We start from the raw sequence: 24,009 nt of genomic DNA, 5'->3' as shown, positions 1-24,009 counted from the left end.
CATAAGTATCTCATATTCAGCTAGTGAGCTGCATGGCTTAGTGGGAACTAGGACCTGGATCTTCCAAGATCTAGTCCAACACTGGAACCATTATGACACACTGGTGGAGAATGGGAGTGAGGGTGAGGTTTAGCATGTGGTTGCACAGAGTGTGCAGTGGGAATGCTGGGAAATGTGCAGTTGGAAGAAATGGGGAAGTGGGATTATACACACTTTACACATTGGTAACAGGGACTCTGAAGGAAAAATTATTAATGGCACGCAAAACATGCAGAAACTCTTGCATGAGGTTTGATGAGGCAGGAGGAATAAAGAGGTACTAAACTAAGGCAGACCATTCTAGAAGTCATCGCCATACATCAGATATGAAATACTGCCTCCTATAAAGTAACTGCCACAGAAATGGAAAATAAACTCAAAGTATTGTGTTTCTCTCTCTCTCTCTCTCTCTCTCTCTCTCTCTGTATGCCTACTGTGAGGTGTCTGATAGTTTATTTGTGAAGATAGAGGATAAATGTCCCCCTTCCTAAGGAATGAAATAAGGGGGTACACTTTATCCTGATGCTAGAATCCAATCCAACAGCCTATTGCAAAATTATATAGTACGTGCAACAATTCTAAACATCTGCAATAAGCCCCATTAACGCTGTTCATATCCAAGCAAAACAGAAATAATACCTTTTTATTTGTTCTTGGCACATAAAATGGTTATGTTCTCTTCCATCTATGAGAGCATTAATAATCATGGACTCATAATGAAAGGTGGAGCAGTCATTTTGAAAAAGAATAGTTGAGAATTATATAAGAAATATGCAATGCAAACAAGATGTATTTCTCTGAAAGAAGAAGGAAACATGTACCATGGGCAGCCAGTATAACATTGGTCCTACTGCATAGATGACCACAAGCACCAGTATGCAGGATATTAGACAAGCCACCTAAAAACAAATAGAAAGGAAAAGCAGAAACAATCACATTATTCAAATTCTAAAATATGTCTAAAAGAAGATTAAAGTGTTCGGTTTGTCGAAATTGCTGAGTATAACAAAACATTGCAGACACATAAAAATTCAAGAAGCCAGGAATGGGGATTTTGGCTCTCACATCGTCAGTAGATTGGAAGCATCTGAGGATAATTTAAGATTTTGACCTGTGGTGGATTATTCTTAGTCCACCAGAAAAAAACAACACAAATTTTAGACACAATCTACAAACACACACACATGCAGAAAGGTCCACTTTCTGCTTGTAGATATAGAGGTAGACACTACGGGAGGGGAGCTTCTGAACTGGAAAACATACAGGCATGAAGTACTGAGAATTTTAAAAAAAACATAAGCAATATGGGCTCATTTTGTGCTTGTATTAGCATAATACTTCCAATGCAAAGAAATGTATGTTGAATCCCACTTAAATTAATCAGATGGGGACAAGATTACATGTCAAATTCATACATGTGTAACAAAAGCCTGTCATCTGCTTTTTTTGGGTCCGAGGGGCTTGGAACAGAGAAGTGGCAGCAAGGACAAGCAATATTCTTCTCCTCCAAACCATCCTCTCAAAGACAGTGGGCTTATATTTAACCTCCACTTTCTCTAAGTGGATATTAGAATGGTGAACAACATTAGTTGTTCAGAGCTTGGAAACGGTACTTTTTTGCTGAATAGGGGGGTTTCTGGGATTTGTAGTCTGTAAAAACAACTTTTCCAAGTTCTGCCTACCACACTTGCCTTAAGTGAGCCTGTGGGACTGAGGTTACTCAAAGAACAGTTGAGAAAGAACTTGTCAAAGGGCAAGATCCAATTGTTAGCCCCAACAAGACTAGATGCACTGAATCAAAAGCCAGAATCTTACTGCCAATTTAAACTTCCATGAGAGAACCACTGCACAATGTGGCAGAAAATTTCTGCACATTAACGAGATTCTTCGTGCATTCCTGGGCACATGCCCAATTGCACATCAGTCATGTATCCAGGAATGTAACCAGCATCTTGTTGATGACTGGCAGTTTGTCACAACAATTTCTCTGAAGCAAAGGAATTAAGCAATAGGATTCTGGACAATGGCACGTACTTAAGTGTTGACATGACAAGTTCCATTCATTCAATGGGATTACTCTAACCACCACCACCACAACCAGCACCACAGTGAGTCATCAAGTCCTTCAGATTTAAGACAACCCTTTCCAAGGTTTTCTGGGCATAAAATATTCAGAAATGGTTTCCCATTCCCTTCCCTTTCATCTGTGGATATCTCCAGTGGTTGGCTGCATGACTTCACTCATGTTTCCAGAGCATCCACTGGCACATACAAAAGGGAAAGCACTGTTGGAAGACAGGGCTTGCCTTCATCCAGATGTACAAGTATCTCTAGATTCAGGCAGCTGATACTTGTTAAAGGCTTCATAATAATGAGTGTATACAGCATGCCCTGAAAAAGCTGGGGGTGAATGTTGTTTTCAGGAAATGGCAATCTCACTGCAGAATGTCAGCTCTAGATGTCACTGGTGTTTTGTTGGGAACATTACTTCTTGGGAAAATCACTTCCAGACAAGGACTCACACATTTTCTCACTGAAAAAGAGCCTACTGTTAAGATTGTAATCCTACACGCATTTATTTAGAAGTAAATTGAATTCAGTAGGGCTTAGGCTGAGTAGATGAGACCTGGATCACTTTATAAGCCTCTTTTCACAACACTTAAGAAGAACTTGGAAAAGTTGCAATTTTTTTACTATAACTCCCTATAACTTCCTACCCAGTATCTTCAGTAATTAAACTAATATGCTGGCTGAGGAATTCTGGGAGTTGTTCTCCACAAAGGAACTTCTTCAAGTTCTGGGTGAAAGTTACATATTTGCCCATCAATAGACCCTGTAAGTAAAAAAGTGTGTATGTGTGTTTCTGAGTGGGGGTGTGCAGGGGTGAAAGATCTCCTTGCACCACTTTTGTAGCTATTCTGATTAAGAATGTGCAGCCTACATGACGCCTTTCTGCATCCTTTCATATCCACCACCGCCGTTTATATATACAGAGACAAATAACTGACTGCAGCTATAATGACTGACCATGCATTCCTTGGCATCCAAATGTACAACAGATACTATAGAAAGGAACTGGTTCAAGCCTGAGGTGGGATCCAAGAATCAAAATGCTGTACATGAAATGCAGTTGGAAGCTTAAGACAATTTTACTCTAATTAGACAGATGAGTTCTTTAAAAGTGGTTGAGTTATTATTGACTTGTATCCTTTAGCATATTATACTCTGGAATTAATCTGCCCAAGGGCATGGTCCTCATAATTGAATAAACTCCTGTGGTTAAAAATCAAGTGTAAACAACCCTGACAGAGTCTGAAGGAAGTGAATAAACCAGGGTGGATGACAACCAGCATACGATGACACAAGTGTAAAGAAATGCACAAGCACAAAAGTAACAACATCTGGGATTTCTAGAATTATTCATTCCAAAAGCAGCTCTATGAACCACAGCATGAACCATGAAAGGTTGAAATCTTAGGCTTGTCTGTTGTGCCATAATTTGCAGCCCAAACTGCAGCCACAATGCCAGCCAACAGATAAGGTATGGGAAGAATAAAAGACAGGGGAAATAAGAAAGGTCTAGAAATATTAAGAATATATTTGAGTCAGAAACCTTTAATTCCTCAGATTCATCCTTGTAAAGCACGGGATTGGCAAACACAGTCCTCCAGATGTTCCTAGACTGCAACTCTCAGCATTCCTTTACAACTAGCCAATCATTTTTCTGGGAGTCTGGCCTAATTTGCATAAATCATGTGCACAAAAGGTACAACTATGATACAGTGTTTGCCTGTATATATTAAAATAATGCATGCATGTAGGATTGTGGGGGAGCACCTTCATTCCCCTTGGATACCAATGCCATGAATTATGCTATTCGGGGCAAATGGGAGTTGTAAGCCAACATTTCCTGGAGAGCCATACTTTCACTGCTTCTGCTGTGAACTACAGCTGAATGCAGGAAAAGGGCAACTATCTCTAAGTCCACACGAGATAGTGATTTACTGGGAAAATTAGCCTACATTATGGGAGACGAAGATATCTGCAGATTGCAAGTGCCAAGACCTATTTCCGCCCCCCCTCCATATAAATCCAGTGAGATTAAGTCCTGGTTTCTCCAATATTTGATTAGTAGAGATTATCTCTCCTAGGGCAGCTGGGGAGAGTGGAGGACCATTGTGCTTTTCTCCCTTCCTCCTGCCAGTGTAACAAGTGGATTTCTCTTCGAGATTCGCCAGAGCTTTCACATACATCACCTGGGTTTTTGCTCCTGTGCTGTACAGGAGCGCGGTCCGTCCCATGGCTGCGGCACTTGGAATGCAGAAAAAAAACGAAGGGATCACATTGCTGAGGCCGTGAGCCAAGAACTCCTGGAAAGTTTTGGAAAAGCAGAACGTAGGATGAGTCTTGTGGAATCGGATCCAGAGTTTAATTTACCGCAGCATTCTATAACTCACTGTGGGCTTTCAAGCCTGCCAACAGGGCTTGATGAGCAAAGTCTACATGGCTTAGAAAAGTAACTGTTCTGGACTAAAATTCTGAGAACTCTCCAGGCAGTCTGGCTATTGACAAATGAGTTATAATATCATTCTCTACAACACGAGTGGTCGTGGTGGCGCTGTGGGCTAAACCGCAGAAGCCTTTGTGTGCTGCACTGTCAGAAGACCAGCAGATGTAAGATCGAATCTATGCGACGGAGTGAGCTCCCGTCACTTTGTCCCAGCTCCTCGCCAACCTAGCCGTTCAAAAGTATGTAAATGCGAGTAGATAAATAGGTACCACCTCAGTGGGAAGGTAAAACGGCGTTCCCTACTCACGCTGGCCAGGTGACAACGGAAACTGTCTTTGGACAAGTGCTGGCTCTACGGCTTGAAAAATGGGATGAGCAGCGCCCCCTAGAGTCGGACACAACTGGACTAAAAATGTCAAGGGGAACCTTTACCTTTACCTTACAACACAAGGTTGTTGTAAAGCTAAAGGAGGGACAAGGAGAACCATGTGGGCTGCTCATTAGAGAAGAGGGCAGGATATAAATGCAATTAATAAATAAGTGGGCTGGCACTGTCAGAAATAATATAGAACTATACCTGGTTGTCATCCACAGAGTAGTTGAACTTCTTAGCTGAGGCCTGGGCAAGGGCTAGTGATGCAACGTAACCAACTAAAGCCACTCCAAATGCTTCTGTGACTACTTCTGAGAGGATATCCATGGGCGGAGACTGTGGTGGTGGAATGCTGTGAAATAATAAGGACAATCTTATGCGGCGGAAAGTGTTGTGTATTAAAATATAGAAATGGAATGAGAAAAATAGCATCCAGACATAGAAAACTAGGGGCAGTGCATATAGTTAAAAATGTTGTTAGAGCTATCTATAACGAAACAGAACGACAACACAAACTCTCAGTCACATTGTTTATAACATTTGCAGTACTTAAGATACAAAAGCCTGTTCATTCACATGTTACTAAGATCTTTAAGGTTTGTTGGGTACCAGGGACGAATCCTTCTTAGTGCTGGTTCTGTAACTGGGAACTTTTCTCTTGGAAAATTTGACCTAGCTCCAATTTTTGTTTTTGTTTTAGCTTTGTTTTTACTTTATTGGGATTTGTTTTTATACAGGTACTGTAGGATGCATATAACTAAAAACATATTTCAACAAATATGGATAGCATCTAAAATATTCTGTGAATATTAATACTGTATGTACCCTCACAGGGAATCAGTTTGCTGTCACATAACGATCATGTTCAGATTAAAATAAGCTGGTTTTTAAAAAAACCCAAGGCATGCAAAAGCCTTTTGCCTCTGTGATCTGTCTGTGCATCATTCCTTCCTGCCACAGTAATACAGAAAGCCTTTCAATTAATCATACTTCATTTCATCTAGAAGTGTCAGTTTAAGATCCTGCCTTCTTCCAAGTCTTGTTAATTACAGTTCCTGGCTTGGACAAAATGAGGAACTTCAATTTAGCAAAGACTTGCAAGAAGAACCTGTGGGCATATTCTGATGCCCACAAATTTCCAAAGAAGCAGCTGTGTTAGCCTGCAGCACTTTAAAGACTTAATAGTTTCATTTTGGTGTAAGCTAAATGGATTTTGATCCATGAAAGCTCACAACAAAGTCAAACTGCTAATCTTTAATGTACTACAGTGTTTTGTCTTTTTCCCCTCCCTTTTTTGTCTTATGCCTAACCATTGTGCCACATGGTAACATAAGAGTGTGCTCTCCTGTGACCAACTATATTAAGACTTCGATCTCTTGCACTCTAAATGTCATCTAGCCTATTTCATTGTTGTGAAGGCCTCGGAAAAAGCTGGGCATCCTATCATCCGTCAACAGATAGAGGGATAAGGGTGTGCCATTGTTTTTTTTCTGGACTCTGATGCTCAGAATTTTCCAATAATTCCTCAGGCAGAATTCTGGAAGTTTCTGCCCACAGACACACTTACACACTTTCATGTGACATTTCAGTCACCTCTTCTAAATCAGTGATGGTGAATCTATGGCACGCATGCCACAGCTGGCATGCAAAGCGCTCTCTGTGGGCATGCGAGCCATAAGTCACCGTTGAGAAATAATTACCTGTCCTCCAATCCTGGATCTGGGCATTCCCCTCTGCTGGTCCAGTGGTCCAGTGGAGGGGTGCACTGGTGTCTATTACCACTCTAGCCCAATGGGGGAATTGGAGGACCAGTAAGCATTTCTTTGTTAATACCACCCCTAGGGGGGGGACATTTAACCCTTGCAATGCAGGGGCCATTGCTTTTTCTAAACTAAAACCTCAGTATTCAGGTTTAATTGCAGTGTTGGCACTTTGAAGCGACTAAGTTGGTTTTGTGTTGCAGTTTGGGCACTCGGGCTCAAAAAGGTTCGCCATCCCTGTTCTAGACTGTTCTGGGCCTAGTTCCTATACATAAAAGACCCTGCCCCAGAGCATCTTGGGAGGCATAATCTTGCTGCCCATTGGGCTATATATATGGCATGCCCGAAGGACTACACCTCCAACAAAGAGAGGAGGCAAGGGGACCCTGATTTTGCAGTTGCAGTGACTCTACCCCATGTTTTAGTGTGAAGGTTACAAAAGTTATCCAATGTGCTAAACCTTATCTTCAAAAGAGATTCAGTCCCTGCAAAACAGAATTTCATTTTGTTTTTCTTTTTAAAATAAAAACCCATGATGTTGTTTAGGACAGGGCAATATAACGACGTTTTCAATGTTTGGATAGTATTATTGAAAAACATATTGAAGGTACTAAAATAACACACATACACATACGTATAAATATTCTCACACATACCCTTCAGGAATATGTCCCACAACTTCTAGACGATAATTGTGCTCCATATCAGCAGAATAGCTGGCAACAGAAGTAGCAATTATCTGGTGAACAAGCATCAAGAAAAATTCAGTGACCTGAATTTGACATTGTAGAGTTCCCCTTTATTATGTCAATGGTTCGTGTTTGCTATGTTAATTGTTAATGCATATTCATGTTGCTGAGAGGCAGAGCCGAGAGAGATGTGATAAGAGGCGGAGCCTGAGAGAGAGTCGGTCAGAGAGAGAGTATGAGTAGAGCGGGAGAGTGGAGAAGGGGGACAGAGTGTGGAGTTTAGGGAAGTCTGAGGAGTGATTAGAGTTAGGAGTGTATTATCAAATGAAAGATTGTTATTAATAATAAATTTACCTAAAGAAGATATTCATGAATCACTATCAATTTCTGTAATCAATAAACACAAGTTATATTTAAAAGACTTTGAAGTGTGGGCCTGAATCTTCATCTTCCTGAAGTAATGGTGATTAATGATCACCTGGTGGCAGCAGTGTAAAAAATGAGATTAGTTTGCCTTCATGTGCTCTGTGTTTGGAGGGTCAGGCCAGGAGCACAAGGGCGAACACAACAGGCATTGTACTTGAAATTTTTAAATAAGGAATGGAGATCATCATGTGGTAAGTTAGAAAGATGGCACTACTTGTTGAATGTCCTATTACATCTGCTTATTCTCTGATTAGCACTTCCTTCAGATAGTTTACACCAGCATTCACCTGCAACATGAGTAGATCAAAACTGGGGAAAGGAGGTGGATGGTAATCACCATAATCCTTTCCCTCCAATTTTCCTACAGTATAGCCTAGTGGTTCCCAACCTTGGGTCCCCAGATGCTCTTGAACTAAATTTTGAAGTGCTGGTTCTAACCTATAAACCCCTAAGCAGCTTGGGTCCAAGCTATCTCAGGCAAGTTACGAGCTTGCTCAGGTGATAAGATCATTAGGAGAGGTTTTTCTCTGTCCCACCACCTTCATAGGTGCATTTGGCAGGGACACAGGCCTTCTCCGGTACTTCTCCCGCAGGAGACTAGGCTGGCCTCATCTTTGCTGACCTTCCATAAGCAGGCAAAGAACTTCTTTATTTCAGGCAAACCTTCCCCCGGGGACTGGCTGACAGGGTGGGATTTTTAAATGGATTGTTATGCCTTACTGCTTTGAATGTGTTTCTAATATTGCTTCAGTTCACCATTTCTCAGAATAGTATTTGTTTGATCCTTTTTAGTATTTGTATGTTGTTGTTTAGTCGTTTAGTCACGTCCGACTCTTCATGACCCCGTGGACCAGAGCACGCCAGGCCCTCCTGTCTTCCAGGACCGGAGTTGGGTCAAATACCTGTTGGTTGCTTCGATAACAAGTATTATATACATATTATTTTTAGCTTTAAATATTGTGTTTTAATGATGTAAGCCATTTTGGGTCCTTTTTAAGGAGAAAGGTAGGGTTAAAATGTTTTAAATAAATAAACTCCCAGAAATCTTGGCCAGCACAGCTAATGGTAAAGGTTTCTGGGATATTTTTTTTGTCCAAGAACATCTGAGGACCCCGAGATTGGGGTCTACACTGCTCTACACTGTCTGACGGAATTGCTCCCCTTCTTGTGATTGCATTGAATGAAGATCCAGCACTTCTCCCTGTACTTGTGCCAGGCCTATGGCTCAGCAGCATAGCCTGTGTCTGTTTCTTGCGATGGTTGTGATTTCCACTTAGCCATGCAAAAACTGAAGAACTGAGTAGTTTCACAGTTTCAACAAGCAATGCATAAGCCTGCTGGTGTGAGGCCTTGATACTCTGTATCCAGCAGCAACACACTGTCCCTCCCTCCCTTCCTCTCACTTTTCAGGGTTACCCTAGGCATTTGCAGGTTGTCTTACTGGAGGCTGGGAAGAAAATTTTTCATGTCAAGGCCATATTTTTTGCTATAGTGATGCCACAGCTGAAGAATCATAATAGTGTCCGGCTGCAGCTAATGAGCTACAGTTAACAAGCACAAATAAGTTTTCAAAAGCTCAGAACTGTTTCCTTTTGTGTGGTATTTATTCAATACTATGCTACTGTCAAAATTAGCTGGGAAATAGTACACCTAGCTTTATCTGTACCATTCCCATCTTTATCATAATGGCAAATCCATACAGATCTGATCTGCAGTAAAGAAGGAACAGACACACTAGGAGCAAAAACAATCCTTAATGTTATAGTTACTTACCAATACCAAATCAATGGGAAGAACTACTTTAATTTTTCTTTTATATTTTTCATTCAGCTCTTTAACAAGGACGAGGATGGCAATGCTCAGCACTGACAATAGCAAGGCCTCCACCTGAATGGATTTGATATTTTCAAAGATGTAGGCATAAATCTATAGGGGAAACAAAGAAAATAAGTCATCCATAAATAACAAATCTTTTTTCCCTTCCAGTAGAACATCTCAGAGGTAGATCCCCATTTGTGGGAAATATGGGTTCAAGCCAAAATATGTCTGTGTTTATAATGGATGAATGGCACCAACTCATGTTCTAGGGTTAGTAACTGTCTAGGTCTTCCTTTTCCCAACTGTGCTACTCCTCTGCTTTTAAGTGTGGTTCCATGTTCTGATGGACAGAATGTAAATATTGTGAGCTGACAATGGCTACAGAACTAGCTGCTGTTAAAGGCACAGAAATGGGGCAAGGGAACAGAATTGAAGATGAAAGTTGCGACACATGGGTACAATACATGTGTAATCAAGGACCTGATATTTTCCCATTTGTCAGTTGTGTGCATTTTGTAGGAAAAGGTTCTAATACAGATATATGGAGGTGCCATTCATAGTGTGATTACGCACAAGGAATTTTTTTTAACTTGGAAGTTGGTATACAGAGCATTGGAGGGGATTACATTAAATTCCATAAACTCATGAAGATCCATTTCCTTCTGTGTGATTAAAAAAGAGGCTGTATGCATATGTATGTGTGAAGAGCTGGTATAGCTTTGTGGATCAGAGCATCTGGTTGCAGAGCCACTACACCTCCTGGGAGAAGGGCCAGCCAAGATCACCCAAGGTGGTGTGTGGCTGGTGGGGTTACCATTCCTGCTACCTGTGAGGTCTTGGCCAAGCTGTACGGTCCTTGAATGCTGCCGGGAGGAACTGGTAAGCCACTTCTGAAAGCTTGATATGTAGAAACCCATAGGAGGCTCACCAGAAGTCAGAATCCACATTATTGTGCATGAGTGCATGTATGTATGTATGTATGTATGTATGTATGTATGTATGTATGCATGCATGCATGCATGCATGTATGCATGTATGCATGCATGCATGCATGCATGCATGCATGTATGTATGTATGTATGTATGTATGTATGTATGTATGTATGTATGTATGTATGTATGTATGTATGTATGTATGTATGTATGTAGTGCTGGAGAAATGAAACAGAGATAATTAAAATGTTGTGCCAAAAATACCAGCAATGAATAGAAATCTGAAGAGAACCTCCTTCAAGAGAAACTAGTTCTATTCTAATTTCAAGAGTCAATGTGTTCACGATGGATTTCAAATACACATCCCCACTGTTTTCTAATCTAGTTTAATCTAATTAGATTCCAATTTAATCTACGCAAAGCAAGATGATTAATATGTAGTTATACAAAAACCCAGCGGTCCCACTAATCTAGACAGCCACTATGCCAAGGTCAGCATAATCGAGTGAATTTTTTTTCATTTGGAGGCATTTGTCATTACAACAGGGATAAATCTTTTCTCATGCTTGGTGTAACACTAGCAAAACACACACACAGAAACGCACATTTTGTAGATGAGTCAGACATTTGGTGGGTGGGCAAGGAAACCACAACCTCTACCCACATGTTGTCCTTACATAATCAAACAATGAAGATGTTATAGTAAAAGGCCCTAGGGCTTGGCAGCTAGAATGACATAGCTGCCCAGAACACTATGTTGTTGAAAGCATGTGGCTTAGGCTCTGTGCCCCACCAGGAGCTGTGATTGACTGAGGCAAAAGACAGAAACTTGGAATGCCATGTCAGAATGTCAGCATGGTCATTAGCAGCTCAGAAGTACCAAAAGGCAGATCCAAAGAGCAGCCCAGTAAGCAAAAGCAAAGAAGAGTTGGACAAAGTCCCACCATCAACTTTGAAAAGATGACATACTCAAAAGACATACAAGTTTTATTTCAAACACATGGCTTTTGTTGACAAAAGACCATATTTTTCAGCTCCTTAAGAGATACCAAGTTTTTTAGACTTTATGACTTAAGGACAGTAATTTGGTGGATCTTAATCACCACCTATTCTGCTGTTGTCTGCTGTCTGCAGACCTTCCTCATCAACCATTTTGCTGTAATCTGAAACTTGAGTTATCATATCAACTCACAGGAGAACTCTGTTATATTTACCTAAACAACCCAGAAGGAGAAACTCAAGTAAAATAGCAGTTCTGCAACATTCAAATTACATGGTAATTCTTTGATGAGGTATTTTTCCTCTTTCAGCCCTGCTTAATGTTACAGTAATGAAGGGCAAAGCAAAATTAACTAGTAGTTAGGTGTACCATTGTTAATTCTAACTAGTTAATTTTGGGTGGCATGGATACATCGTTATACTTCAAAAGCAAGCACTTTATTCATGTACTAAGTAACACTTCTAGTTACTTTCAATTACTTTTTTAAAAGGATTGTTAGAGGCCTTTTGGTAGGCATTTTCTAAGTTTTATGGCATCTTCTTGTCAATCAACAGATATGATCTGGCATGTTCAGGAGTAGAGATGGGGGTATTTGTATACGAATACAAATATTCCCACACAGGTAGCGATAATGATGGTTCACCCCATGGGCCCAGACTGTCCACTCATCAATCCTCCACTGCTGCGGGCTCCACGATCCTTCCAATGACTCCAGAGCTCACACTCGGCGAGCCACTCTTTGACCTGGCAGGGAGGCTTGTTGACCTGTCTCCTCCCAGGAGTGGCGAGCCGATCGCAAGCTCCAGAGTCCTTGAAAGGATTGTGGAGCCCACGGCAGCAGCGGATCAGTGAGTGGACAGTCCAGCCCCATGGGCTGGATCCTTGTTATTGCCACCTGTGCAGGGATATTCATATTTGTATACAAATATGAATACCCCCATTTCTATTCAGGAACCTTCCTTTTATTCTGAAGATCTAAAGCACTAAGTAAGTGTTCCATCATACTGCACCTGGCAGTATCATTGGATTTTAAATCATAAATTGAAAATAATTGATACAGCATTTTTGCTATTACAAATGTAACCCTTACATTTTAGTAGGTCATATTTATGTCAGAATGAACGCTAAAGAAAGCTAGTGTTCATCTTTATCACCCTGATGATTTGACCGTTTGTGAATAACACAAAATACATTATCACATGACATTCTAGATATTTCAAAAGCAAAGGATTCACCTTCCAAACTGTGTAACTACTACGTTCTGTGATTTGTTTATATTTTTAATTTGGTGGTATTACTACAAAGAAATTTTAGACAACAGCTTGCAACATTTTCTTAACAGAAGCTTGACACATTTGCCATGGAATGTGGGAATGTGGAGAAAGATTATAGAACAAATTTACTACAAAACACCTGTGTGGGTGTCACCTATAGAGGTCTTTACACAATCTAATCTCACGACAAAAGCAAAACTTTTAAGATACCAAGATTTATTTAAAAAGGATGGTGAATTAAGGTCTAAAGAAGAGCTAAAGTCACAGAATATCTATACAGACTGGTGGTCCAGAGCACAGCTGGAATCTAGATATACAAAAGGCAAAATAGGTTTCTACTCAGAACAAACGATGTTTGATAAGCTTTTATTAGGTTCAAAAGACAAAATTGTTAAGAAAATGTATAACTATCTGTTAGAAATTAAAATGCAAGATGAAATGGTTAAAGAATGTATGACTAAGTGGGCACAAAACATAGGGCATAATATTGATATTGATCAATGGTTGAAAATATGGCAAAGTAATATAAAGCTTACAAGATTGGTTAATTTTAAGGCGAATATATACAAGATGTTTTATAGGTGGCATATGACTCCAGAAAAACTGTTGAAGATGTATACAGATGTATCAGATCTGTGTTGGAAATGTGAAGCACAAGTGGGAAGCTATTATCATATGTGGTGGTCATGTAGAGTAGTGAAACAGTATTGGAAAAGAGTACATGCTATGCTGCAACAAATATTGCTCTGTAAGGTGCCATTAACCCCAGAACTGTTTTTATTGAGTATGATACCTGATAACATAGATAAGTCAAAGGAATATATAGTTATATACATAGTTACTGCAGCCAGAATTCTCTATGCCAAAAATTGGAAAAGTCCAACAGTACCGAAACAAAAAGATTTCATAGAGAAGATACGGGAAACAGCAGAAATGGACATTTTATCAGAAGTGATGAAGGACTGTCCTTTACAAAAGGCAACAGAAAGATGGGACTTATTCTACAAGTGGACTGAATCAACAGGCAGTGCATGAATAGCATATATTGAAATGAGAACTTAAACTTGGAAGACAGAAAAGAGTAAATAGAGTAACTTGGAATCTTGATATGGCAATAGGTATAGAATGGACGTTAGTATGTTATTGTTTCTCCTCTTCCCCTTTAACCTCAATTCCCCTTTTCCTTCTGTCACCCCCTTGTTAAAAATAAAAATTTTAAAAAAATATATACTATCCTAACTTTCACCTTCCCTGGTCTTTCTACAAGACTTCTCTACCAGATCTTCTGGGGAAAGTGGAAGAGGGTTCCACAGGCAAATTTGAATGGTCGATACAGCTGTTGCATTCTTGATGTCTTTCAGTGACCCAACAATCTTAAGAAATAAGGGCAGGATCCTGCTGACTCACAACAAAGGCCTACTATATCAGCACTTGGATAGTCTCCAAGGCAGCATAAGGAGATATAACTGGATTACAAATGCTAAAACAGTGCAACAATTAATGTATCAGAGCACTGGGTGAGCAAAAGGAATGAACAGGACTCTGAAGTCTCTTATAATTAGAGATGAAATGAACGAACACTCAAAATGTTCTCATATTTGAAGAAAATGGGTGTCTTGACACATTGAGATACATTGGTTCAGCATGAGAGCTAACTATAATACATTTTTGCCCATTGGCAGGAGCAATTAACAAATAAATGTGATATTTGCAGCTGCCTAGAGTGGTCACAATGGCCAGATAGGCGACGTATAAATGGAATAAATAAACAAATAATAAATGAATAAATAAATAAACTTTGCATTTTGTGCAAAAACCTTGCATTCCATGTAAAAATCCTCATATTTTATACAAAATGCAAAACCCTCATAATGTATACAAAATGCAAGTTTTTTGATTGATATATAGGGTTTTATGCAAAATTTTTCACAGAAAATCTCAAAATGCAAAAATTACACATAAACTCATCCGTGGGCACAGTTCTGAATTTTTTCAGTGTTGCCTGTAAGGATGAAACAAGTGAAGATTTACATCCCTGCTTACATTGGTTTAAATGCTGAGATCATCAGAGGATATTGCAGGAATTATTGCCAATTTTTATGTACCCTGAAGCAATTTCAATATACAGTACAAGACACACAAAAATATTGGGTGACTTTTTTTCTTTTCGTATGTAGGAAAAGGCTGCCAAGGAGATTTTGGCACACGTTTAAAGCAGAACTTATGTTCAAGAACCTGTCTTACAAAGATTTGGTTAGCTGATCTTGGGCTAATCATTCTTTCTTGGCCCAATTTATCTCACAGCGTTGCTGTGTGGATGAGGTGAGGCACATAGGAGTCACAAACACTGTCTTGGCTTCATTGGAGAAAAGATATAAATATAAACAATTAAATATATTTCCTGGAAAACAGGGACATGAACTGTAAGATTTACTTAAAAGATTTGTACTGTGATCTCATGATACTCATGCCTTTTCTGAGGCCAAGGATCTCTTCACATACAAGTGGCACACACTATTTCCTCTAAAGTAGCCGTTCTCAACCTTGGATAACCCAGATGTTCTTGGATTGCAACTCCCAGAAGCCTTCATAATCAGCTGTGGTCGCTAGGATTTTTTGAAAGATGTACTGTATTTGCCGGCGTACAAGATGACTTTTTGGCCCTGAGAAGCATGCCTCCAAGTGGGGGGGTCGTCTTGTATGCCGGGTGCATGTCCAGCAAACCCTTCCTCTCTCCCAGCGAAGTCACTTACCTGGTAGTAAAACTGAGTAGAGCCCTGCTCCTAGCCTAGAAACAGGCTGACTCTAGCACCGAACAGCTGACTGTCGGAACAGCAGAGAGGCGGCAGCCATTCTGAGATGCACCCACATGGCTGCTGCCTCTCAAAATGGCTCCCACCTCTCCAAAATGGCTGCCGCCTCTCTCCTGTTCCAGCAAACCCTGGCTCTCTCCGGAAAGGAACCAAAAGAAGCAAAAGGAACTCTCCCCATGATGCAGCCAAAGCAGAATCACGCATGCGAAAGAGGGGGTAGTCTTGTACAGCAAGTATATAACAAACTCTACATTCTGAGTGGGAATGTTGGGGGGTGGTCTTATACGCCCAGTCGCCTTATACACCGGCAAATACGGTAGTCCAAGAACACCTGGTTTACTTAAGGTTGGGAACTGCTGCTCTCAAGTAATGGCAGGGAATGTTTGTCTCCTAGTGTCATTCAGCTGCAGTTTCCATCAGTACTAGCCAGCATCGGCAGTAGTGAAGGATACTGGGAGTTGTACTCCAAGAACATCTGGGGGATCACACATTCCTAATTCCTTCTCTGTGGTGATAACAGCTGGTCCAAAAGAATAACCATCGTCTTAGAACTGCAGAGTCAGAAGGAACCCTTTGGAAGGATGATCAAGTCCAGGCCCTGTCAAGAGGCACAGTGGGGAACTGAACTCCCAACGTCTGGCTCCATAGTCACAGGATTTGCTGTTGAGATCTGGAAACTCAGCGAAGCCCCAAAGATTGTCAGATTGCCACTATATGCGCCACAGCGCTAGTTCAACAGTGAACAGTCATGCTGATATTTCAGCAAGTTAAAATACCAGCAAATATAAATATTAAGGCAAAGCATTGAGATTGGATTTCCAAACGGGGCAGGTATAAAAGCAAATACTGTACATTAATCACTGGGGCCTACCCTAAAATCAATCAAATTTTACAGGCAAACAGTCTTCATTATATTGTTTAAAAGTGCTTCTCTCCAACATTTGGTAGCCAAGTGCAACACAGAATGGGAATAAAGCTGCTCTACAAAAAACAGTTTAAGTCAAAAGCCTTGTTCAGAAACTCCTTCATAAAAATTAGGAGGCCGGCTCTTCAATAGGGAACATTTAATTTTGCCATTTTTAATTTTTTCAAATATTCTGCTTCTTGTGCTGATTTTTAGAAAACTTGCAGCCCAGCATTCCAGCTGCCGGGTGGCATATAGCCACCCTTGTCCTGAAAAACACGGCTGGAAGTTGGATGTTTAATTTTTAATATTTCATTGGCTGCATCTTGGGAGACTATGACGAGAACTGTGTGCAACTAGGTAGGCAGCCTGAAGTAGTACAACTTGGTTCTGCCAAGTGTGGGAACATTGCCATCATGGAAAGATCACCTGAGGAAATCATACAGCCTGTTTTCCCTCACTAGATGTACACGGACACTGGCCACACAAATAATTTAGGGAAATGGGAAGCCTGTAAGCACTCTGCCTCCCCTTCAAACTCTCTCCTCTTTGTAGCTCTATTCCTAGATATTTTGTTGCCTGAGACAAAAGACAGGATGATACCATCATCATGCCATTCCATGTACAGAAGAATTTTATTTTGATACTGGTGAATGTGCAGGGATATCTGTCTGAGGGAAACACAGCAATTGGGCCCTACAGGCAAATGGCTACTCCAAAAAATGAAATCACAAGAGCCATCAAATCAAGAAAACAACACCAAACTAAAGAAGAAAAACAGCCACCCACAAATAAAGTTTTTCTGCCATACATCAGAGGGGTCACGGACCGCATGGAGAAACTTTTGATCTTTCCCAGTAACTGATTGAGTGATTTCTAACCTGGGACTTTGGCTGGGTCATTCTGGGCATTAGAGTCTAAATAGGTAACTTTTCCAAGCTCTGGAGGCATTATTTAGACTCTAATGCTCTTGGCATTAGAGTCTAAATCGGTAAATTCTCCAAGCTCTGGAGGTGGAGTCACACCTAGGGTCTTTTGCTGTAAGTTTACTCCATTCAAGTTCTGTTTCAGTCAGCCAGTTCACTGTTGTTCTTACAGTCTTATTTTTGCCATCCACTTTGAGAAATGTTGCTTTTTAAGTAGGTTAAAAATTATCCAAAGAAATTCTGCATGCAAAGCATGTGGTTGACCACGAATAAGCTGTCATCCTTCGATGCCAGAGGGCTGGGAAACAGGAATGGATCACAGATAAAAGATTAAGTTTTCAGCTCAGGGGAAAAAGCAGTGTAATAGGAGCGACAAATTCTGAAAGGGGGTTACTAAAACAGAGTTACACCATCTGCTACTTTGCCACTCATGGCTCTCTCCTCCCTCTCCTCCCTCCTTCTTTTCCTACTTCTTGGCTTTCTCTCTGCACTGACTACATGAAGAGGTCATCCATGTATTCATATTTGTATACGAATACCCCCGCACAGCTGGAGTTAACAAGGGTTCAGTCTCTGAAGCCAGACCATACACTCATGCGTTCACCGCCACTGGTGGCCCCGCTCTTCCTTCCAATCGCCCTGGAGTGCCCATTTGGCTAGCCACTCATTAGCCTTGCAGGGAGACTCGTCTTCCTTCCTTCTGCCAGGAGTGGCTAGCCAACCAGGTGCTCCAAAGTGACTGGAAGGAAGAATGGGGCCACTGCTCCTGGCGGACCTGTGAGTGGATGGTCCAGTCCCAGGGGGGCTGTGCGGGGGTATTCATATATGAATATCAAAAACCCCATCTCTAATCAGGAACAACCAAGGTTTCTCTGGTCTCCCACTTGTGCCCATTAGTGAAAGCAGAATACCATGTCTTGAAAGAGGTATTATTGTAAACAAGGTTAGAGGAAATAAGGAGGCAGAATCTACAGAAGAACTGGCAAATGCTTCTGACAGTGTAAAACTAAAGGAAATCTTAATTTAAGGAAGTTTTGGTTGAACTAAATTGTGATTTCATAGACATTTGTGATTTATGAAGTATCTGTGATGCATATGTATCCCATAGGGCCTTCAGAGTAGGTTGATTGTCCAGACTGAATTATGACTTCATTCTATAAAATAAAATGTTTTATTAGGTTGTTTTCCTTATGACTTTCCTCCTCCACTTTTTCAACAGTTTTGAAGGGTGCTTTGAAACCCTAAGACTGTTTGAGCCAAAAAGATAAAAAGGGAGGTAGCAGGGCTTAAATGGATGGAATTTGTCAAAAGGGACATAAAATGAGAAAAAATTAAGCAACCAGTTTAAATCTTGAAGATAATTTTGGGGGGGGGGGAGTAAAACAAGCAGTTGCCAATTTTCACCTTTTGCATGCATTTGTGCTTGCTGAGCAGTGCATAATTATTTCAGTCCCACTTTTCATATAAAACTAATACCATGGCAAGTTAAATAATTATATTTATTATTTGGTGTTCTGAAGGGCAATGCTGGTCCCTCTCCAGAGCAACCCCTATGTGGAGACATACACACAGAACTTTTGCCTAATTTTGAAGCATCTCTTTAAGAGGGAGGACTCTTTTATAATAAAAATAATCCTTTTAAATAAATAGAAGAAGTCAAATGTAATGCTACAGAAGGGCTGAAATCCTGTTGCTTAGTGTAGTAAGTCACACTACAACAGACCCATAGAATCAGTGGGGATTTTGTGAGTCAACTGCTCCATATTTTCCATTGTGGTTGGAACTCTGAGATGAGAGGAGTTTGGATCTGACATAACTCAGATCCTCTGTCCTGCCCTGTCCTCCTTTCTTGGCTTTTCTGCTAGCCACTACCACAGTTGGGCCAGCAGACCTGAGATCAGTCAATAGAACGGGCTTGTACCATCCCAAGAGGCTTCTGCCCACTCCAGACCCACTATCAGTGTATCTTTCTGGATTCTACTATAAAGCAATAGTTTTCAAATTTTCTTTGAACAATCATGAGCTTCCTTTGTATTAGGATAATTAAGTATTTCAGGGAGCCACAGATTAGTTTGGGGCCTGTAAAGACTAAGAAGGAATCATTACTGCAAGGCTTGGTAGTACAACAAAAAGAAATTAACATGCTACAGTATTTATTACTAGGGAGAACCTATTAGGGATAATTCAGAAGAAAAATATTCCCTTTTGTTAGATATAAAAAATACTACAGCTGGATTCCATTCATGCAGGTCTGCTGTTAGCTTTTTTTTTTTAAACTAGGAGAAGGAAGGATCAGGAACTGACTGAAGAGTGAGAGAGAGGAAAGAAGAGTCTAAAAGTAGCAATCTGAATAATGTATTTAGAAAATACAAGATGTGGGAAACACACTAGCTCTCTCCCCATTACCTCCTGCTCCATGAGCTGCCTTGCTATATATGGTATGCTCTGTTCTAACATGTGGTTATTGGGTCACTAATGGTGACAAACCTTCCTGGAAGACAGTTTGTCCATCATTACTGATCTTCTTCTACAATGTAAAAATATAAGAAAATAATAGGTGTGCTGGAAGTCTCGCCCTTAACTTGGGTAGGCAAATAGCATGGGCCAAGAAACCTCAGCTTTATCACGTATGAATTATGTATTCTCAATTCAAGCTGTCCCAAACCCACAGATAGCTAATACTTTTAACAGGATCAAGTGTAAATGCTGACTTTCAAGTTCTGTAGCACTCTTCATTAGGCTATCTTGTAAAAAACTGGGGAGAAGCTGAAAAAGGCATGGAAGTCCAGAAATGTGTCTAGCTGTTTTAAGCCATGGCAAACTGTGATTAAACTCAATCACAGGGGCTTGATTTTGTCAGAGGGTGAGGCTCATAGGCCATAACTATGGAGATTCCACTTTTCTGCAAACACAAAAGGCCACAGCAGCTAAAGCATCTCCTTTGAGCCCTGGAATCCCACCAATCAAATAAACTACTGTGCCGCCGATGAACATGCCCTTAGATATGCAGACAGGAACGCACACATATACATTTTGAAAAAGATGGTAACAAGGAGCCCAAATCACCAGTTAGTTGTCACAGTGAAACAAATAGCATATCCTTTCTTTTTTTAAAAAAAGTTAAATAATACTAATAAAATAAGACATCGTGCAATCATCTACACCTAGAGAACATCTGTCAAAAGCAGAATAAGATCTTGGTGGCTGCAAAGCTTGTAGAAGTTGGCGTGCTTTTTTTACAGGTCTAAAAACCTCCAGCCAGCATAGTCAGTGCACCAAACTCTGTCGGACTGCATATTGGTATAAAACTGGGGAGAAAGCAAATTGGAGGAAACAAAAGCAAAAGAGTTCGAAAAGATTACAATCCAATGATAATCACAAAAGTGTTAAACATAGACTTGAAATAGAGTCTGTAACCAAGATTGAATTGGGGAGATCAAGAGGGGCAATACAGCTTTTCCCTCAATTTGAATATCCATAGAATGCTGTATTTAATATCCACTGCATGCTGCCTTTAAATATCAACCACCACCACCAGATGGCACTATCCTTCCGTCTCTGTGTAGTTTATATGAAAGGTGGTTGTTTGCAAATGATAAAGACGACACTTCCTGAAATATTATATCGTCAGATCTGTTGAAGAGAACCCCAGCCCACAAAAGCTTAAGCGAATAAAGCTTGTTAGTCTTTAAGGCGCCACATGACAATTTTTATGATATGTTTTAATTACACAGCTATATTTCTGACATGCATTCATTCATACTGCTAGTCATCTTGAACACCTTTTTTAAAAAAAAAATCCAAGCTCTCAGGTTATCAAAAGGAAGTGCTGAATTCTATTCATCTATCTGATGTCCTTCAGATATCTGGACTACTATTTCCCATCATCTCTAATTATTGATTATGGTCACTGGGAATGATAGATTTTGTAGTCTAAAATATTTGGAAGGTACCAGATTAGAAATGGCTGTCACTCATAGGGCCACTTATGTTTTGGGGGTGATACAGAGTATCTATACATGATCCATTTACACATTTATTGGCAAATACAATCAAACTGTCACAATAAACATGCAAATAATTGTAAGATCATATCCAATTATATTACAATCATCATGTAAGATATTTATTTTGTCTACTGCTAATTGAGGTGAAGAGCTAGATAATTTTTTATGGCATCTCCCAGAATCCTTCGGCCAGCATGGTGGCTAGGCTATGCCACACTTGATGCTAAAAATAAAATTAAATTAAAGTACAATGCCTCATGGGAAATAATTATTTTATTGTTTCCAAAACAACCAGTATTAATTTCATTTGCATTGTATTTCATTGATATGGAATAAGATTGGCAATACAGAACCCCAACGGACAATCCTGTGCAATTTCCGATTCAATTTTATTAGTCTTGGTTTTTCTAACTACAGAATAACCAGCATCAAGGAAGAAAGCAGAACAAATCCTTCTAGGTAGCTTTGGCAGGCTTGATGTAGTATCAGAATTAGTGCCTCCCATGCTCACTTCCTCTATGAATGAACATAGGGAAAGGAAGAACTGTTACCAAAGAAAAGAAGCCACTTATGGAAGGATTCTTACCAGTAGACAAAACAGAAACAGTTCCTAAAGGACACGCACACGCACACGCACACGCACACACGCACGCGCGCACACACACACAGAGTGTGTTTTGGAGTACTCCCCACTGGAATGAAGGCTAACATTGTGGTTAAAGTTAGATCCAGGTTAAATTTTGTATTTCTTGGACTCGCTGAGACTTCTAATGTTCTTCCGAATGAGAACAACTAGCTTACAATGAGAGCACATCACACGGCTGCTTCACAGCAGCTGATAAAAAGACCACGGGCCATTTTTATCCCAATCCATTACACTGGCAAAAAGCAATTGGCATGATTTCTGCCTCAGGCATTTTCTGTCCGCCAACCAACAAATCATTTACACAGCCGCTGACTAAAATTTGGGGATTCTGTTTTCAGTTCTTTGGATGACAATGTCTTAGCTTGTCTGTATCTGTGTGAATTTTGCAACAGGACCTGATTCTGGAAGATTAAAACAATGCATGAGGGGTAAACATATGTATGCCAATATCCAAGGACTACTTAAAAGCTTTCAATGGTTTAGGGCCTCAATATTTGGCGGAATGTCTCTCTGACAAACTAGCTACCCATCTCACCCATTCCTTGCAATCCTTGATGCAAAGAATTGTAACATCCAAGGAAGCCAGAAAAGCCAACACTAGGAACCAAGCTTTTTCAGTGGGGGGCCCTTTGCCTCTGGAATAAGCTTCCTGCAGGGGGTCCACTGGGCACCCTCCCTCTCTGTTTTCAGGAATCTAATTAAGACCCAGTTACATAAAGTTGCCATTTACTAGTCTGAATATTGCCCTGAGATGCTCAAATGGATTTTAATTTGCGCATTTTTATTTAGAGGTAGTTTAGTTAGCAACAGGGTTTATAACCTTTGGCTGGAAAGAGCCAGTAGAACAATCCTTTGAACTTAGCCATAGATTGTTAACATGAGGAAAACTGCTAATGCAGTAGAGAACTGTAATGGCATAGCTGGTTGGTAGCTCTGCCAATAGCAATTTGCAGAAAGAAAATACTATCCTATCTGGCCAAAAATGTCATTCTTTGTGATGTTCTTTGCTGTTGCCTCTCATTATAGCCTGCAATTTCTTTGCATTTGTGTAGCTGGAGAGTCCTTATACCCATTCCATTTTAGCTAAGCAGAATATTTATGAAGTTCCACAGTAGCCAATATATTAATAACCTGGACCAAAATCCTGTTGTGATAAAGTGCAGGCATAATTGCACAATGATTTTCCCCTTCTGACAATCTATTCTTTGCAGTACCAGTCATCTGCTTGGTTTTGCAACCAGTGTATGATCTGGCACACAAAAATTCACCAGCCAGAAAAGATGAAACCACTTACTCAATTGTCACAGTAAAATGCATTTCCCCAACAGGATTCTGGCCAGGTATGTACATATACAACCACATACATTCATCCATCAGCTACACTAGATATAATTCAACTCTGTCAGTATTTCAGAATGTTATAGCTGTAACTGGTTTCACTGAAAACAAAAAGTCAGGAAATTAATATCACTGAAATATCTTATTTCTGATTTGGGTATTCACATTTACAAATGTTTTCAGTGATTCATATTTCCTTGTAACTGAGAAATAAGCTAATACAGTAGAATCTGTTTTTTTCCCCCAAGTGGAACATAAACAAAGCCTTGCAACTGTAATCTTATTTTATTTTATTTTTTATTTGTTCCATTTATATCCCGCCCATCTGGTATATTTTCAAAGGCCAGAATCTACCTGCTGATTTACAGTTGCACAAGTGAAATCATGTACAGTAAATTGTGGTTGAAAATTGTAACTAATTTCCAAGGTGCTGTTTGCATTCCTGGGTGTGCACTTAATCCTGCATTCAGGCACACAGCTAAGAATAAAATGAGTACCTCATTAATGAGTGGTAACTTGCCTATTCAATATACATGATTTCACTCATTCCAGT

General features: G+C 40.2%; 1 protein-coding gene across 2 annotated transcripts in view; it reads right to left on the bottom strand.

Moving 5' to 3' along the window:
- The window catches only part of SLC26A7 (solute carrier family 26 member 7), a 125,850-nt gene that overhangs the window by 29,910 nt on the left and 71,931 nt on the right, over positions 1–24,009 (bottom strand). For both annotated transcript variants that reach the window (XM_020813789.3, XM_072999109.2), the window contains 5 exons: positions 9,571–9,723; positions 7,339–7,421; positions 5,127–5,274; positions 4,296–4,409; positions 861–938 (listed from right to left, as the gene is read on the bottom strand). In XM_020813789.3, the coding sequence (XP_020669448.3) occupies positions 861–938; positions 4,296–4,409; positions 5,127–5,274; positions 7,339–7,421; positions 9,571–9,723 (576 nt within the window). The remainder of the gene's footprint in view (positions 1–860; positions 939–4,295; positions 4,410–5,126; positions 5,275–7,338; positions 7,422–9,570; positions 9,724–24,009) is intronic.

Source organism: Pogona vitticeps, chromosome 4 (genome assembly GCF_051106095.1).
Source record: "Pogona vitticeps strain Pit_001003342236 chromosome 4, PviZW2.1, whole genome shotgun sequence".
In the NCBI taxonomy this organism is placed as follows: Eukaryota; Metazoa; Chordata; class Lepidosauria; order Squamata; family Agamidae; genus Pogona; species Pogona vitticeps.
Note: the sequence above shows the minus strand (reverse complement) of the source record. Positions and strands in the feature narration are given on the sequence as shown.